Here is a 17,500-nt window from a genome sequence, read left to right on the forward strand (position 1 = left end):
GAGTGGTGGATGCTGGAGCTCCAGGGGTCAACAAGAGCCGCAACTTCCTGGTGGAGTCTGGCTCTTCGGCCTCCAGTGAGTTAGACAGTGGATCCGAGGAGGATCAACCCCAGCCCCCTGCAGAGCCCTGCCCTCCAGCAGTGAGACCACCAGCCCCCCTTTCATCATCATCATCATCATCATCACCATCCTCCTCCTCCTTCCTGTCTCCATTTCTGACGACCTCCCGCCGGCCTAGTACCAAGCTCCCCCCTCCTCCCCTGGACTCCTCCTGCTCCGGCAGCAGTGTGTTCTCCAACCCTTTCAAGGCCCAGGCCGACCAGAAGCTCCACGCCCTGCAGAAGCACGTGCCCCTCACCGTGCACGCCAACCCGTCCCAGATTGGCGGCAAGCGGGTGTGCGTGGCGTACAGGAAGGACGGCAGGTGCAGGTTTGGGATCAAGTGCAAGTTCGCCCACGACAGCGACCTCCAAACGCCTCCGGGCGGCGACTCGAGGCCTCTGGTCGGCACAGAGACGCCAGAATCAAATCACAGGAGTGCCTGTCATGGCGACAGGGCCCGGAGTTTGGACCAGGAGGAGGCTGAGGGACAGCAGGTGAGGAAGAGGAGAGTAGGACTGAGCAACACCTTGATTCCTCCCAAACGAGCTCTGAAACAGTATGCCACGCAGAGGGGCCGAGAGCGGCTCAATATGTCCTGAGCACTGCTTTATAAGCTGTGGTGCACTGTGAGGGATGGGATGTTTTGAATTCTTGTATATAGAATTGATTTGGATCTAGTGGGTGGTCTTATTGGTATGAATGAGTGAGATGTTCTTTTTGTCTGTAAGGGGGAACATAATTGTTGTGATGGTTCTCCCAAAATCAGATTTGCAGTATAAAGAATACACTTGCCCCATGTTAAAACATTTATTTACCTCATAAATAAAATTTGTGTGTCTGCTTCAACACATCCTACATCAATGAGACAGCAAATTTATTGGTAACATGACGAAGGGTTCTGATGTGTTTTGCTGATCAACTTGCAGGACGGAGTACGATTTCCGTGCCCGATATTTTAATGACTTTGTTAGCCGTTTCTATTAATAACTAAGACATTAAAGGTCATCCTTTGGCTACAAACTAACTTTCTGTGAGCAAGAAACTACTTAAATGAATACCTGTTCCTTAAAGGTGACCTATTATGAAAAACTCACTTTTTCAGTGCTTGTGCACATACATTTGGGTCTCTGATGGGCCAACTAACACACAAACTGTGGAATACGACAACCCGCCCAGTTTTTTGTGAGGTGAAAACACATGATTCTACAGGTCGTTTGGACGTGTCTCCTTAAGTACCATTGAGACATAGTAGAATTCAACCGCCCCTCTCCCATCTGAGTAACGACCTACGGCTGGAGAAATGGCAAGCACCGCCAGGAACTGCTCTGTTGGCATCACAGACCAGCACAAATATTTTAAAGAAAAGAGGAATTAACACCGTCTGTGATAAAACTGCAAACAAGCTAAATGCAAGTATTTAAAAAAATAATTGGTTAAAAAATGGGTAGGTTGACTGTTTTGCTGTGTATTTCTCCAAACAAAACCAATAAAAACTGGTTTATTTTATATGTATTTACTTCATTTCTTTTAATCTCTGACGTTTACTGAATGCAACAAAGACCTGTGCGGTGTGCCCCACAAGCCTGAAACACGGCTAACAAAAGTCTGAACAAACTTTTCAATTAGTCCTTCTCGATCTAATATCAGTAGAGACTCAGGAACTGGGTTGTGTATTTCTGGCCTCAAATTTGTTGAGAGACAGATTTGGTGGACTGATAATGTGAAATCAGTGAAAGTTTACGGACTTCATACAATGGGCTCACAGAAGTGGGGCAAACAGTTCCGGCGTGGGGAGGAGCAGCTCATTTTCATCGAAAGCGACGGACACACTGAAATGGCGCGTCAGGAACAGGAGGGTTAAAGAGGCAGGTGAGAATGGCTAGAATGCATTATCCGAGTGGTATTTTCAGCAAAAAACTTCAAAGACCTATATTAACCTGTTGAAAAGGAGTATACAGGTCCCCTTTAAACGTATATTGGATCTATCAACAAATCTTGACAACAAAACCCCTACCCAACTGCAATTATGTGACTTAAGCAACTTAACTAAAACTCATATTTGATATATGACATGACTTCAACTTGTGGTAAATGCATATTGTTTTCTAGGGTTCTGAAACACCACATTGCATTATTTGTATGTTTTACATTATAGCAGGAACACCGGTGATGCTAGATGTAGTTATACATAAAGGTATGCTATATTATTGCATAAAAGTATGTGTTTTGCAATAGTACAACATCTTGTCCACAACTGAACACACACACACACACACACACACACACACACACACACACACACACACACACACACACACACACACACACACACACACACACACACACACACACACACACACACACACGTCTAGCGGACTAACATTACTTCACTTTATATACAACCATTTTACACTGACAGAACGCGCACACACACGCACGCACACATATGTATCTTTCCCTGATACAGGTAGATCTAAAAAGCTACCAAAACGTGACTATGGGTAAATAGTAAATAATATTTTGGTGATCCTACATGTGTCTCAAACATTGCATTATAGTATATTGAGTCACCAATAGCATCAATGCCCCAGTTTTTAAGTGCAGAGGTTATATGACCACCTGTTGTACGTCGCTGTCTGTACCATCAGTCAGAACCTCCCCGTCCCCGGCCGGCTCCCAGACCACGCCCCCCTCTCCCACTGCCTCAGCATGCTGCTGGAGGGAGTTTGCCGATGGAGAGGAGGACAGAACGGAGGTGTCCAGAACGTAGCTTTCACCGTTAGCAGAGGTCGGGTCCTGGGATTGGGACTGGTGCTGGTGCTGGGAGGGGGACAGCAGGGGGGAGTTACAGGCCACGCTCTGCAGGGTCTGGAGCTGCTGAGCACTGGCGAGGATGGGGATTTGGTGGATGTGGGTCTGGGCCTGGCTGACGGGCTGGAAGGTCATGTGGAGGATCTGAGTCTGACCCTGACCCTGATGCTGCTGCTGCTGCTGCTGCTGCTGCTGCTGCTGCTGCTGCTGCTGCTGGGAGGAGTAGGACTGCAGGGGCAGCTGCTGCAGCTGGGGCTGGTGCTGGGTCACCAGCGAGCCAGAATGGAGGGTCAGTTGCTGGATCTGGGGCTGCTGCTGTGACTGCGGAGTTGCCTGGACAAAGTGGAGCGGCATCTGGAGCTGGAGGTGCGCCTGCTGCTGGCTGTCAGCCGGTGACGGGGGGTCGATGGGGGACAGGGCGATGGTCACAGGAACCTGCATGGTGTGGAGGCTCTGGTCTTGACCCAGCAACACCACCTGGTGGCTCACCTGCTGGGGCGCTTGACCCATTTGGGCGACCTGCTGCCCAACCGGCGCCGTCTGGCTCAGCTGTGCTGCTTGGCTGGCCTGCACCACCTGGCCCAGGTCCAGGCTGGTGACCTCCGGCTGGACTTGGCTTCCCTGCAGCTCCAGGAGGGAGGCAGGGGTGGTGATGAGGGCCCCGGCGTTGGCTGCCAGGGCCTCTGCGATGAGAACCTCTGGGTGGCTCTTGGCTTTGTGGGCGACCACGCAGTCTTTCTTCTCAAACTTCTTGCCGCAGATCGAGCAGGAGAACTGGTAGGTGGCGTCGGCGTCGTGCTTCTTCATGTGCCAGTTGAGGGAGGCCTTCTGGCGACAGGTGAAGCCACAAATCTCACACCTAGTGGAGGGGACCGACAAGAAAAAAGGAGTGATGTTGACTCACTGAATAAGCACCACAAATGAAATGAAGATGTCATGACGTGACTCACTGAAGAGGCTTTTCTCCCGTGTGGATCATACGATGCACAGCCAGGTTGTGGGAGCTCTTAAAGGCGCGAGCGCAGAACTCACATATGTAGTCTCGCTGGTCTAAAAAAATGAGGCACAAAATAAAAGGGTCAGTCATACTGCTGTTATACTCAAGTTAGCAGAGACAAGTATAAAACAGATCTTCTCCGGTGAGCGCTTGGTGCACTGTGTGTACCGGTGTGGTGCTTGGCGTGCCGCAGCAGTTGCTTCTGCAGCCGGAAAAGCCTTCCGCAGGAGGGATGAGGGCACACATACTTCTTCTTCAGCAAGTGCTGGTACTTAATGTGGTGCTACGAGTCAAACAAAGAAAAGGACAATGAGGGAATAGAAGAAAGTTAATTGAAAGAAAAGTCAGTGTTAATGAATTTAATTTTTTGAAGGGGATGAGTAATAATCTAAAGTAATGCCCGGTTGGTGCCTTGGTAGCGGCACGTCGACGGACTCCTACATCCGGAGGGTTGTCTGGGAATCAGGTGGTCCCACGGCTTACCTGCAGGTAGCGTGGATGAGCCAGGACCGTGCCGCACCCTTCCATCTCACAGCGCACATACTGCACAGGAGGCTTCTTCCTGTTTGGGAAGGTGACACGAGCCATTACACTCCAAACACACTGACAATACAGCCTTATACACGACAACATTCCTCTTGAATACAGAGATAGTCATTTTCATCAAGGGATAAAATAATAAAAAGAAATTAATATCTATTTTACCTTCTTTTTGGAAGACGTGGTGTTTTGTCATTTTTTCTTCGCCTGCCTCTCCTGACACAGAAAGAATACATTTATTCCTAGAACCAAGCTTAGACTATTTAATATATCCATGTCCAGCACACACACACACACACACACACACACACACACACACACACACACACACACACACACACACACACACACACACACACACACACACACACACACACACACACACACACACACACACACACACACACACACACACACACTTTTCATGGCTATAAAGAAACTTAATTCCAGGATTAAAGAACACAGTGCATGACCTAGGTATCATGAAATATTGATGCGGTCACTGAGGGAAGCATATGAAACAATAATAAAAAGATTATTATCCAATGGGGACAATATGTCCCAATGATAACACTTCCCTTCCCTTTCTTCTAGTCAGTTAAGGAGCTTACTTCCTGGGGCCTTCGGGGTCTTCCCCCGTCTCCTCCATTTTCACCTCCTCTTCCTCCGGGGGTTCCAGGTTCTCCGAGCCTTCCACCTTTATCTCGGCGGCCTCTTTCTCATTGTCTTTTGTAGGAACATTCTCCTTTTTGTCCTTCTGTCGGGGAGGGGCCCGGCGCTTCTGTTTGGGGGCATCTCTGCCAGAGAGCGTAAGATAAGAATTTTTTTTTTTAACAATTGTACATAACAATGTCTGTTAGGCTTGGGCAATATCCAAAACCTTTAATCACGATGCAGTCCCGCCCAAATATTACAATACACAATATTATCGTCACTGTTGGCGGGGGGGACGGAACGGGACAATCCCTTAACTCGTTTGTGTTTAAAAGTTTTGTTTCATACACGTAAGAAACAAACGACAATTAATAGATCTTAAAAAAAAATAAAAATAAAATAAATTAAAAAAGACCGGCACGGGAGTCTGGAAACAGCAGTTCCCGACTACCACTCCAATTCTGAGTTAAATATACGTACTTCATTCCCCATACAAGTAAAAAACTGAGGGGAAAAAAATTTGAAATCTTTCTCTATGAGATGATATTATGTATTGCTATGTTATAATCACAAGACTTGCATCTAGAGCGGGGAAGTGAGATCAGCTCACAAGTGGTTACTGGACAGCTCTGAGGGGAGAGGGCAAGAGCCCCCGCCCCCTCTCTCCCTCCACTCCAGTTTCAGTACACGGTCAAGTGCACTTACACCGTTTCAAAGCTAAGATATTTCCTGGCGAACAAAATAAATAAATAATAACTTAAATCGTCTGGCACCAATGTCAACCGCTATCGATGGAGTCGATCACCACTTTTATTGTAAATCTGCCCAGGCCTGCCGTTCACCACGCGAACAGTGACAGGCACCAAGCAAGCGGGATTGAGGAAATATATACGTAGAGTTAAAAAATAAGCAATTTGACTCATCTCGGAATTCTCAGTGTGAGAAATACGACGTGTAGCGTGTGAACTGGTTCATATGTGTGAGTTCGCAGCTCTGTCTAACAGTTATTCAAAAGCATTTTTTATAATACAATTTAAGCAATGCAAGAAATAACCTGGAGCCGCCACTTAACGCGCCACCACGTCCAAATCCTCTATCTGCTTCCGCGCTGCCGTGCGCATACGTCCACTTACATCCTCGTGTGCGCCAGTGAATGAGCTTTGTTCGTGCACTCTGCTGCTCTGCCCCGGTGCTCCCCGTGGCCCAGACGACGGACGGACTGATATTTAGATACTGTGCAAATATTGGCCTCAGCCTCGTGGCAGAATAGGAGAAACACAACCACACTCACAACCTCTCAGCGTTGGGGTCGTAGCTCTGGTCATTCAGGTCGTCCGCAAAGGGAAGATCGTCCTCGCTGCTGAGGGCCTCTTCTTCCTCTTCTTCTTCTTCCTCCTCCTCCTCCTCCTCCTCCTCCTCGCTAAAACACACAACCTTCTGGGTTAACGTCTCAGAGACCCTCCTCCACAGCACGGTGTGAAGCGGTACAAGGTGTACGGCTCGGTCTGTACCTCGGAGTCTGCAGCTGGTAGTTGAGCTCGTCCGGGTCGTCCTGAAACCGAGCGCCTTTATCATCCGGGAGGTCGCTGACGCCCTCACCGCCCTCTTCTCTCTTTTCACTGAGACAGAAATGGGAGATGTGGCGGTCAAGAAAGCACCGGTTTTACTTTTAATCTCCATTACTAACTAGCTTATACAAGGACAGTGTTATCTAAAGAAAAACTGCTGCTGCATAATGTCTTCGATGTCATCCATGAATCAGGCTAATCAATACATTGCTTGCATCAAATTAATAAATTGGTAAAACCATCTTATAAATAGAGTCCTGTGCTTGCAGTGCAGCAGTAGGATAACTAAGCTATTCTGTGTTATAAAACAGCTATTATCCAGAAGGCCCCCTAAGATGATATCCACTGATTAAACAAAACAAATCAAATCTATTAGGCTGAACACTCACACTGCAGGAGCACTCTTCTCCTTCACCTTTCCCTCTGATGCTACACATGAGTGAGAGAGAGAGGTCAAGATAGTGGTTAATGGGGTGCGTGACGGTACATGAAGGCTGTAAACCTACATACAGAAACAAAATAAATAATAACAAAATCTTAACTAAATTTATTTTTATGATAGAACAGAATCCCTCTTCCTGTGCTGTAAGGCTTCGTGAATGGAGGCCTCTCGACGGGCGGCTCACCGGCAGCATGCTCCGCACCAGGTTCGCTCTTACACATGGGCCTGGCGGAGCCCTTGGCCGCCCGGGCTGCGGGGGCTTTGGCGCGGGTCTGTGGCGGCGGACGCCTGGAGGAATGAACTGGAGCGAGCAGAAGATCGGTGTCAAAGAAAAGATAAGCACGTGAACACAAAACACACACCGTTTCGAAAACAAATACACTGGTAGATATAGAACTTCATGGGCAGAGATTTGGACATTTCGGTCTTTGGATTTTCCCATTGGGAAAGCTATTTTTGTGCGCTTTGGCATCTTGTTGATTATTTGCCACAGCTGATTCGCGAATCAATATTTAGGTTGCATTGTTGTCGTACCTGAGGCGGAAGATTTTGTCAGATACAGTCGTACAGCATTATTCCCAATGTTGCACACAGAGAATCTGATTCCGCCAACTGTTCAAATTCGGTGCGTAAAATAATTTGAATTACGCCATTCATTGGGAATTTTCAAACCCAGTACCGCACTTCATAATGGAAAGAAAACACAAGAAACGATGCCGCCTTGCGATAGCTGGAACCACAATACTTAGAGTTGGAGTATACACCTGCACAGGTCATTAAACTGAGTGGGGTCCCCGGTCGGTTCCCACGCCTAAACCTCTCCAGGTCGTTTCATTAAAACAGTGATTGCTTCATGCGAGATGAGACCGATCACCTTGAGAATCTGTGGCGGGCTTCTTGGCATCCCCCGAGCTGCAGGAGTGAAACAGAGAGAGTATTACTGGTGGATAGGGACGTCTTTTGTCTATGGCACCTCGTGTAGAAACAGCTGATGGCAGCACCGCAAGCCCTGTCAACCCGGAGACCAGGTGAGCTTAACACCCCACCCTCCCCACGATACAGCAAGGGGACGAGCCACTCGCTTCGGTGTCGACACCCAAAGCCAAAACTCACTCTTTGGTGTGGAGGCTCTCGTCTGACGAGCCCGCGGATTCCGCATTTTTCTTCCTTCTGGAATTGGAAACTTTCCTCCGCTTGGCTCCGCTCGTGTCCGGGCTGGCCTCGTCCTCGACCTCGTCCTCGCTCCTGTTGTCCTTTAACCAGGCCGGCACCGCGCGTGTGGACCGGTCCCGTAGCACCCTGCCGGAGCCCTGCGTCGTAGCCCCGTTGACGTCGGCGGGGGAGGCGGAGACGCCGGGCTTCGGGCGGACCGCTCCCGACCGCGCTCTGAGCCCCCTCCGCGGCGCGACGGACCCACTCGGCGTCGGGGTCTGCTCCGCGGCCTTGTCCTGCGCGGACCGCTCCCGGGTGCTCTCGTCCGCGCTCGGCTCCCTCCTCGGGTCCATTTGGCGGCGTCGCCCGTTCCCGTCTACCTCGAATCCCGCGCACGCTTCGGTGGGTTTAGTTGTGATTCGGAGAAAACTGGATCGGAACCGCTATCAAAACGCGTCGGCTGCGTGAGGCCTTTATCGGACACAGCGACATGTTTCAATAGGCTGCGTTGGCTCCGTCGCAAATGATGTGCACTTAGTTTATTGACACGTAAATTACAACTTTTCTTAATTACCTATTCAATAATAACGCGATATGATTTTAAAGAAGCAGACGCAATTTCGCCCTCTTAAAGCTATAGTAAACCTACGTGTTCGCTCGGTCCCGCGGCACGTCCATGTCGTGCGCTTTGTTGCGTCTCCTTTAAGCCCCGAAAATAAGAGCACGGCGAGCCCCGGAGGCAGCGACGCCGCCTGGCCGCCGCCGGCAGCATGCGGATGGTCTCACGCCCCGCTCCCCCGACGACATGGCGGCCTATCCGGACTGTTTGCACGTCTGCAAAGTGGCGGCGTCCGAAGGGACCGTTCGCCAAATAAATGGCTGGCTCGGAGCATTGTGGTAAGTGTAGTTCGCCCATGAGGTTAGGACTTGATTCATGGTAAGATGTGTTGTGTTCACGATGTATACGTTATACCTTGTAAATAAATACATACATAAATATGTAAATGGTTATTCGTTATTGTAGGGAATTGGCGTTCATATAATTACGATGATTATATTATTATTATTTTTAGTATTATTGTAGTCGTATTATTATTATTATTATTATTATTATTATTATTATTATTATTATTGCAGTCGTATTATAACTATTATTATTTTTCGTTATTATTATTGTTTTTTACAATAATTGTGTTCACGATGTATACGTTATACCTTGTAAATAAATACATACATAAATATGTAAATGGGTATTCGTTATTGTAGGGAATTGGCGTTCATATAATTACGATGATTATATTATTATTATTTTTAGTATTATTGTAGTCGCATTATTATTATTATTATTATTATTATTATTATTATTATTGCAGTCGTATTATAACTATTATTATTTTTCGTTATTATTATTGTTTTTCTTCCGTCATTTCTGGAGCTAACATGGCTGCCACAGGAAAGCCCGCACTGCCGTCAAAGCTGCATTCCCACCACCAGGCGGCAGTGGTTTCATAAAGGTTGGGAGCCCCGCGCTCCACCACCCGTACGCCACCACCCGTACGCCGCCGGGCGTGTTCCGCGTGGCTGCCGGGTCTGGAGCCAAAGTCTGGACTCGATCTGCCCGCATTTTCCAGTAACCGGCAATGAGTACTTTATTTTTCTTCATTATTTTACTCGTTCATTACCGGAATCAAAGTCCTTATTGGCCGAGTGCGATATTCAGAGGGGATTGCCCTCGGTGCAGGTGCCGACACAGGTGGCAACACGAATATTCGAACAAGAATAAAATAAAACAAAAAAAGTGTGATGGATTGTTTATTTATACACCCGCGTGTTTGTTTGTTTATTTTCATTAACTTGCGAACGTCTTTATTCTTTAATACATGTGATGATCGAACAGCGACGTGCTGAGGTGCGTTTGTGCCAGGGCGTGTTTCTCTGAGGGCCTTTGCAGCGTGTTCTGAAGAACTGACCGACTTCATGATGGGTTAGTTTGTGCCAGCCGCACGTTTATGAAACATTCACCAGGCGTTTTGGTTTTTTTTTTCTTTGTCCAAACTACAAATTGTCTAAAGAATAGTTGAGGTGTGACGGCGAGGTCGGGTTTCCATTGACGGAGGTCAGTGTCAAACCCTCAGGAGACGTCTGTATAAACGGCCGATTCTGCGTTTGTCAACTGATGAACACTGGTACCTTTAACAATTTTTCGAACTCTGTCCACTCTATTTCATTTACATTAATTGTGGAGATTAAGCCTGATCTGAAACGCGCCAATGTAATATTTTAAAAAAGACACTTTGGATGTGATGTGCGCTCCACGCAGAAATCAAAACACAAATTACATATTTTGCAAATACTTTATTCATCTACCTTTTTATAGCTATAAATATAATGCTGAATATGTTTGTTTTTTTGTTGGGTTTTTTTTTTTTTTTTTTTTTTTCTTCGTTTAAACGTAACCTTCTGTTAGAAAATAATCTGCATGGGCATACAAAGACATCTCGACGACACAAAAACAAACGACCCCCAAAACACCCCAGGAACAGTTCACATAATAACACCTATTTAGAAACGCTAGAACCAGATGCAGAAGTGTTTAGTTTTACCGCTGCAGCGCAGGTGAAATGTGGGCGTGAAGAAAAGAAAGCAGCAAGCGGATTAAGAGAAGAGAGCTGGCTGTGTTAATTCCTAAAACTCGAGACAGCGCTGGGACTATTCTCTGGGTACATACAGTGCTAGTAAGCAGCCATAGCCATGACAATCCAGAGCGCTGCCTTTTTTCATTTTTTTTTTTTTTTTAATATTTCGGCAGGAACATTGTCGACCGCTCAGTTGTGACGCTTGCATGGGCCAGACTTTTCGTCTCCGTCTTCAAATTAGTACCGTTCAGTTACACGGAGGAAGCGAAGGTTACCATTGTTAACACTAGAAGAATTTCTTCCACACACGCCGCCGAATCCAGTTCCAAGTCATACACTGAAAATAGTGTGAAACACACACACAGCAACAACAACAACAACAACAACAAAAAAAAAAGCACAATCGCTTTGATGTTCAAAAACCAGCGATATTGGACACTTTGGCAAAAAAAATGTTTTTACTTTTTTTTTGTTTGTTACACTAAATAAGGCATATATAAGGAAAAGAAAAAACATAATATATTATACCTTCTATATTTTCTCACTTCATACATAACAAGTAATGTATATATTAAATATATCCTGACTTATCTTCACAAATGAAATTCGTAAAAGCAATAATCAGCAGGTTTGTGTTTTTGTTTGTTTGTTTTTTTTGTTTTTGTCAAAATCCAGTTGGAAGGGGCAGGCCAGTAGCAAAGTGTACCATAATATGTCGAGATGAGTCACTTCCGCAAAACCATTTTGGAGGGGTTTTCTTTCAGGTCTTCGTTTGAAGTAAACCTTCATAACCTTAAACTCACCGCCCCGCATTCCTTACAAAGAGATTAAAGACAAATTAGCCCCCGTGGTTGTGTGAAGAAGGAACGAAGACGTCAAATAAAAACCACAGAAAAATAAGAAGACACGAGTATACAAACCCTGCAATTGAACAACAGAAATAAATACAACAAAAAACACAGATTGGAAAGGAAAAAACGTGCTTGCGATAAAATGTTCAGGGAATGGTTTATAAATACTAGCCCCCATAGGAATGCTAATTGTGCATTTATTTAGTATCAATGGCTGCTTTTGGAGTGTGACTTTGTGTGTGTGTGTGTGTGTGTGTGTGTGTGTGTGTGTGTGTGTGTGTGTGTGTGTGTGTGTGTGTGTGTGTGTGTGTGAGTACGCATGTGCGTGTGTGTGCATGTGACTTGCATATTCTTCTGGTGAGGTATCGCTCCAGTTAGTCCCATAGTACACTTGTTTTCAACACACAGCAGTTGGTGTTGTTGTTGGGTTTTTTTTTGGCTTCCAAAAGTGCCCACAAAACATTCATCGTGGTCAACTTTAGTTTTTTTTTTGTTTTTTTTTCATCTCCGACACACGGGCACTGAGGAACGCAGAACACCAAAAACCCTTTCACATCCGAGCGCGCTCAATATACCTTCATCTGAATTCTAAGTGCACCTCGGTCAAGCAGTGACAGAAAGGAAGAAGAAGAGGAGGAGGAGGAGGAGGAGGAGGGAAGGGAAGACAGCGCGCTTTATATGTCGTTTTACTGCAAAAAACACCCCCCCCAAAAAAAAAACAAACCCAAAACAAAACCGGTAGCCTCTTCACATTTCATTTGGCGACTTTTTCCAAATCAAATGGTGAATTCCTTTTTTTTTCTTCTTTTATTTCTCATAGGATGGAAGAGATCCGCTGTGCTTCTCACTGAGTCCAGTCTGTGTCTTTTCTTTGCGAAGCGAGGAGATTTGGCTTTCCTCTCAAAAGGCACGGTCACAGGCGTGGAAATGGAGCAGAACGTGATGTTAACGACACTGTTCGTGGTTTTTAAAATCGTCCTATTAGTGAAGACGACTGGAGTGTTAAGCCTTGGCTTTCCAGCCACAATGTTCCAGTTGAAATACCCAGCGAGGGGGAGGAAAAAAACAAAAACATGTCTCCGTATTTGTTCACCTTTTGGGAGTTCTACAACACATCGTATCAATATCACCGTACAGACATACAGTACAATAATGAAAAACAAAACAAAACCAAAAAAACAAGCAATATAAGTTCAGTCTCCTGGCAAGGTTTATCAAAGTTACAAAAATGTTTAAAAATGGGAAAGAACAAATATCTAAAGACCCCCCCATGTGTAGCTGTAGATGATTTTTTTCTCTCTAATATTTGTTCCTCAAGGTGTGTGTGTGTGAGTGTGTGTGTGTGTGTGTGTGTGTGTGTGTGTGTGTGTGTGTGTGTGTGTGTGTGTATATATACACACACACACACACATCATAAAATTATTTCATTTAGCAAGGTTTTTTCAAACAAACCCAAGCTTTATGTTTTTCCTAAAAAGGTTAAAACAGCGTACAAATTATTAAAAAAACTAGATATAGGCAAATACACATAACATCAATTACCTTCATTTAAGATGACAAAAAAAGCACAGCCAAGCAGACATCTAATATCTAAAATCCATTTTGTGCATACATGAAGCGTGCACACAAAATGGATGGACAGCATCGCACACGGCAAATAAAATTCTCTGGAATACTCGATATTAATGAAAATACTAAAACAAAAGAGTTAATATATCCAAAATTGTTTGTCTTCAGTGTTATTCTCTCTGAACAGTAGTTCCTGTAGTTTGTCCCACACTTAAAATTTGTACTCTTCCCACAACATGTCGTGACGTTTAGAGTTAGAAATTCTCCGAAACACCGTCTCTCTCGTTACTTTAGAGAAGACGAAAAAACAACAGGAAATACAAAAGCTGAACAGAGAGAAAACTTAAATATGAGTCTTCTCTTCATAAATACTTGAATGTACCTTCTGGGGTTTTTGTTGGTGAAACAACAGGGTTAGAGAGGGGTGGTGTGTGTGGGTGTGTGCGGTGGGTGTCTTAAGTAGTTCCCTCACCTTTTCTGTCCGTTATCTTTACTCATCGGAGTCCCTGTTTCGGTCAAAACTGCTGATAAGGTAAAACGAGGCCCGCTGCATGATAAGGCCAGGAAATATTTTGGCTAAAACATTGGTCGACATCCTTTTGGTATCATATTTTGCATATTGAAGTTATATCCCCGATGGGAATACTGTACTAGCGTTATTATTGCAGTTGTGGACTGGGTCAAGCCAACCTGACCCAAACAGAGTTGTTGTAGTTTGGCAGCCGTCTCTGCTCCTGGATCAGTATGTCTGGTAGATGTCGTGGATGGGGACCTGGAAGGCGGCGGCAGGGAAGGCCTGAGGGACGGCGTAGCCCGCATAGCCCCCGTAGGCCGCGGCCGCCACCGCCGCGTTCTTCTGCAGAGCGGCAAGAGCGGCCGTGTTGGCCGCGTAGTTGGCGATGGGGACGTAGCTGGCGCCGTACAGGCCGCTGGCTGTGGGGATACGCTGCATGTTGTGGGCCATGGCGTAGACTGGAGTGATGGGGCGACCCTGGGGGGTTGGAAGAGGACGGAGAAAAAAGTGTACGATGAAGAGAAAGGGAGGGACTTGGAGGCGCATGCCTGCAATTGGAGGTCTTCATGGCTCAAGCCAAACCCGAGGCCTTATTTTGACCATGGGGTCGGGTCAAATTCTATTGCCTCGGGGCCCCATTATGTCTAAATGCAGTGGAACCTAGAGGAGCCACGATCGCCAGAGGAGCGTATGGAAGGCTAGGCCAGATGATTAGCCAATCAGAATACAAGAGGAAATAAACACAAAAATCATTGAGTGCAATGGAGACATTGACTGGCTTGGAAAACAGACCTGGATAGGGGCTTCTCTCTCCTCTCGGACATGCATCCGGTTGGTTCTGCAATATCTCGGGTTGGGTGTTTTTTTTTTTCCCATAAATGATTTGTTCCAACTGGACAAAATTTCCAGGGTCCAATTTTGGGGTCTGAATTTTGAATTCAATGAAGACCTCTAGCGTACAGGCAAGGAGAGCCCCACGTCTCCTGCATGCGACTATCTCACCTGGAAGGGAGGAGGCGTGGAGACGGTAGGGAGGATGGCGGCGGTGGCAGAGGTGTGTTCGGACTGCTGCATGGCCAGGGGCTGGATGAGGTGCTCCACCGCATGCATCTTTCCCTCCTCCATCAGTTTGGCGGTGGGTGCCGCGCTGAACACCGGGTACTGAGCACTCAGCGCCGGCAAGGCCACTGCACACGGAGAGGAGAGGAGATGAGGGGAGAGTAACGGGCAAGATCTCTGCATTAGCGAACAGAAGGCTGTTAGGGTTTGATAAATTAATCTGATTTGGAAGCCGAAAATGAAAGCGGAGACACCACACAGACATACTGTAAACATACAAGTCGCGTGCCCAAATCGCAGGGTGACAGGGATATAGAGGCGATATTAAAAAAAAAAACACATGGAGAAAAGTTGAACGGTAAAATGAAGGCAAGGAAGAAAGGAAAAGAAAAAAGGAGGCAGTTGCACAAGTTGACATTGTGGTGTGATTCGGATTATGATGGCGTACAACGCTGGATTACACACACACACACACACACACACACACACACACACACACACAGAGAGACACACACACACACAGCCAACACAACGCCACTCTTTGTTTTCCAAGGACAAAAGTTCTTTCAGACTGGATTTGATCCTATGATTCCATATAAACTTGGGTGGAGGAGAGGGGTCCGTTTTGGGGATATGTCATTTCAGAGGAAGCATCGAGAAAATCCACTTGCACCCCAAAGGACCTCAGATCAACCAAGTAGTGTTAAAACAATATGTTCAACATGTATTAGTTTTACGAGTGATATCACCGAATAGGACAGAAAGATCGGATTTAAAATGGAGCAAGTGGAAGAAGAGCTTTTTTTTTTTTTTTTACAAAATATAGTTTTTCATCATTCAACTCCGGTCAAGAGGGAACGGTGGAATAGCCAACAGCTCTAAAGCGACTGTAGTTACTAATTTTACTATTGTAGTGTACAAAATAACTGCAGTTTAATCATGAATAACAAATAGAAATCTATGCCGGCATCCTGATTAAACTTGGTAAGATACAGCCAACAACGTTTCAAACATAACCTGGAGTTGAAAACAGTTTGAAAGAGGGGCAGGAACGGAGATCCCAACAACAACGTGAGGCGAGTCTGTTCTCAGACGGACACAGAGACGGCAGGAAAGATCGAGGCACTTTAAGAGATCAGTTAATATTCAGGCCATGCTGGAAAGGACAGAGCTGTGTTGTTATGATCAATCACTGGAAAGAATCGATGAACAATTAGAGCTGTGGTTCCTCAGAAGGCAAGGGGACAGGGAAAGACAGGGCGGAAGGTTTAGTGAAAGTTTTTAAGCTTGGGCGAGTATATCGATATAATATATATATATATATATTTTATTTTCACTGACTTGCGCTAGGTTTGATGCCAACTTGGTTGACGGCGGACGCCAGCTCCAAACTGGGCATCAGCTCATAGGGCTTTTCTGGCTGCTTGGTCTTGCCCTCGTGATAGCGGCTGTAGATACCGCGGCCAGCAGAGTAACCCCCCAGGTAAGACCCCCGTGGCCCGGGGGTACGGTTACCTGCAGCAGCACGACCACGACCTCGCACAGTACCTGCTTGAAATACAATACGTAATATAAGGACACGGGGTGGAGGGTCTCACTATTTGGCAGAGGTCCTACCAATTTGCATTTGGCAACTCTGAACCGTAACTGGGACGGGCGGTCGGGATAAGCAAATTAATCTGAAATTCTATGAGTAGTATTCTTTGTATTAGTATTTTCCTTTTTTCATTGCAATGATACCTGACAGGGGAAGTTACTGTAACATTCATTTGCCAGCAGGATCTCGTGGGGGAAAACAGGATTCATCTGGATTTATGTATTTCCTCACGAGATCTCTCTCTGCTGCAACTGTATTCGGATGCATTTTTTTTTTACATGTTAGTATTATGAAAAGGGGATCCTTGGAGTTTCTTGTCTTGTAGTCAATAACCGACCATAAGGGGGAGGTGACAGCACAGCAGTAGAGGAAGATGTTAGAAACCAAAAGAGTTTGTCACATGGCAAGGAAGCTCATTGTTCATTGAAGTAATAAATAGGAATGAGGATGTGAGAGATTACAGTACCATCGTTCTGTATCATTGGGGCTCCTTTGGAGAGAAAACCAAAACACAATGATTGTTGAAAGTCAAATTGATTTCTTTCTGCTACCACCCAAAGACCATACTTAATCAATAATTGAAGGAAATGGGATTAGCATTCATCGGTCCGACACCTTAACTCATCAGTTTTGCTTTGCTTTCAAACAACTGTGTGATTTTTAAAGCCACACACCCTTATCAAGTACAGATCTTTTAAAGTTTTCAGCCAGTGAAAATTTCCCCGTAAAAGATTATCATCTTAATCCATCCTTTTCTTAGTCATTGTAAAGAAAAATCATAAAGTCCCTTATCAGTGGGCTGTATTCTGCATTGCCTCATTAAGCTTCTACGACAGTGCCTATTAAAAACAACAGTTAATTGCTTGTCTGAACAGAAGAGCAATGGCTGTGTCCCCCGAGCAGACCTGCTACGAAAACAGAAGGAGTTCATTCTCACCTTTGACGAAATAATCCCTGTTGGGTCCAATGAGGGTGTTGTAGGGGTATCCGTAGTAGGTCAGCGTGTAA

At 45.7% G+C, this 17,500-nt stretch overlaps 3 protein-coding genes across 9 annotated transcripts in view; 1 reads left to right on the top strand and 2 right to left on the bottom strand.

The window, feature by feature from the left end:
- The window catches only part of LOC307228813 (uncharacterized protein), a 2,259-nt gene extending 1,555 nt beyond the window's left edge, over positions 1 to 704 (top strand). The window contains exon 3 of one of the 2 annotated variants that reach the window (XM_079998620.1): positions 1 to 704. This exon is cut by the window's left edge and continues 2 nt beyond it. In XM_079998620.1, the coding sequence (XP_079854746.1) occupies positions 1 to 701 (701 nt within the window). In that variant the 3' untranslated portion in view covers positions 702 to 704. The other variant, XM_079998621.1, reaches the window with a different exon arrangement.
- A 2,004-nt stretch (positions 705 to 2,708) lies between these two features.
- zfp91 (ZFP91 zinc finger protein, atypical E3 ubiquitin ligase) lies at positions 2,709 to 9,057 on the bottom strand. 2 transcript variants are annotated; one of them, XM_079998618.1, is made up of 12 exons: positions 8,228 to 9,057; positions 7,989 to 8,026; positions 7,299 to 7,415; positions 7,062 to 7,101; positions 6,616 to 6,723; positions 6,396 to 6,524; positions 5,062 to 5,247; positions 4,616 to 4,666; positions 4,394 to 4,472; positions 4,079 to 4,193; positions 3,864 to 3,963; positions 2,709 to 3,772 (listed from the first exon to the last, which is right to left on the bottom strand). In XM_079998618.1, the coding sequence occupies exons 1-12, from the start codon at positions 8,617 to 8,619 to the stop codon at positions 2,710 to 2,712; spliced, it is 2,418 nt and encodes an 805-aa protein (XP_079854744.1). In that variant the 5' UTR covers positions 8,620 to 9,057; the 3' UTR covers position 2,709. The 2 variants fall into 2 exon arrangements, with proteins under 2 accessions (XP_079854744.1, XP_079854745.1); XM_079998619.1 differs by having other exon boundaries at positions 6,399 to 6,524; positions 8,228 to 9,056.
- Positions 9,058 to 13,994: 4,937 nt separating this feature from the next.
- The window catches only part of rbm47 (RNA binding motif protein 47), a 4,614-nt gene continuing 1,108 nt past the window's right edge, over positions 13,995 to 17,500 (bottom strand). The window contains exons 2-6 of one of the 5 annotated variants that reach the window (XM_079998421.1): positions 17,430 to 17,500; positions 16,959 to 16,982; positions 16,237 to 16,446; positions 14,839 to 15,023; positions 13,995 to 14,313 (exon numbers count right to left, since the gene is read on the bottom strand). The exon at positions 17,430 to 17,500 is cut by the window's right edge and continues 266 nt beyond it. In XM_079998421.1, the coding sequence (XP_079854547.1) occupies positions 14,062 to 14,313; positions 14,839 to 15,023; positions 16,237 to 16,446; positions 16,959 to 16,982; positions 17,430 to 17,500 (742 nt within the window). In that variant the 3' untranslated portion in view covers positions 13,995 to 14,061. Of the gene's footprint in view, positions 14,314 to 14,838; positions 15,071 to 16,232; positions 16,489 to 16,958; positions 16,983 to 17,429 lie in introns of all 5 variants that reach the window. The other 4 variants (XM_079998423.1, XM_079998422.1, XM_079998420.1 and 1 more) reach the window with 4 other exon arrangements.

This window comes from Zeus faber (assembly GCF_960531495.2).
Source record: "Zeus faber genome assembly, chromosome: 4".
In the NCBI taxonomy this organism is placed as follows: Eukaryota; Metazoa; Chordata; class Actinopteri; order Zeiformes; family Zeidae; genus Zeus; species Zeus faber.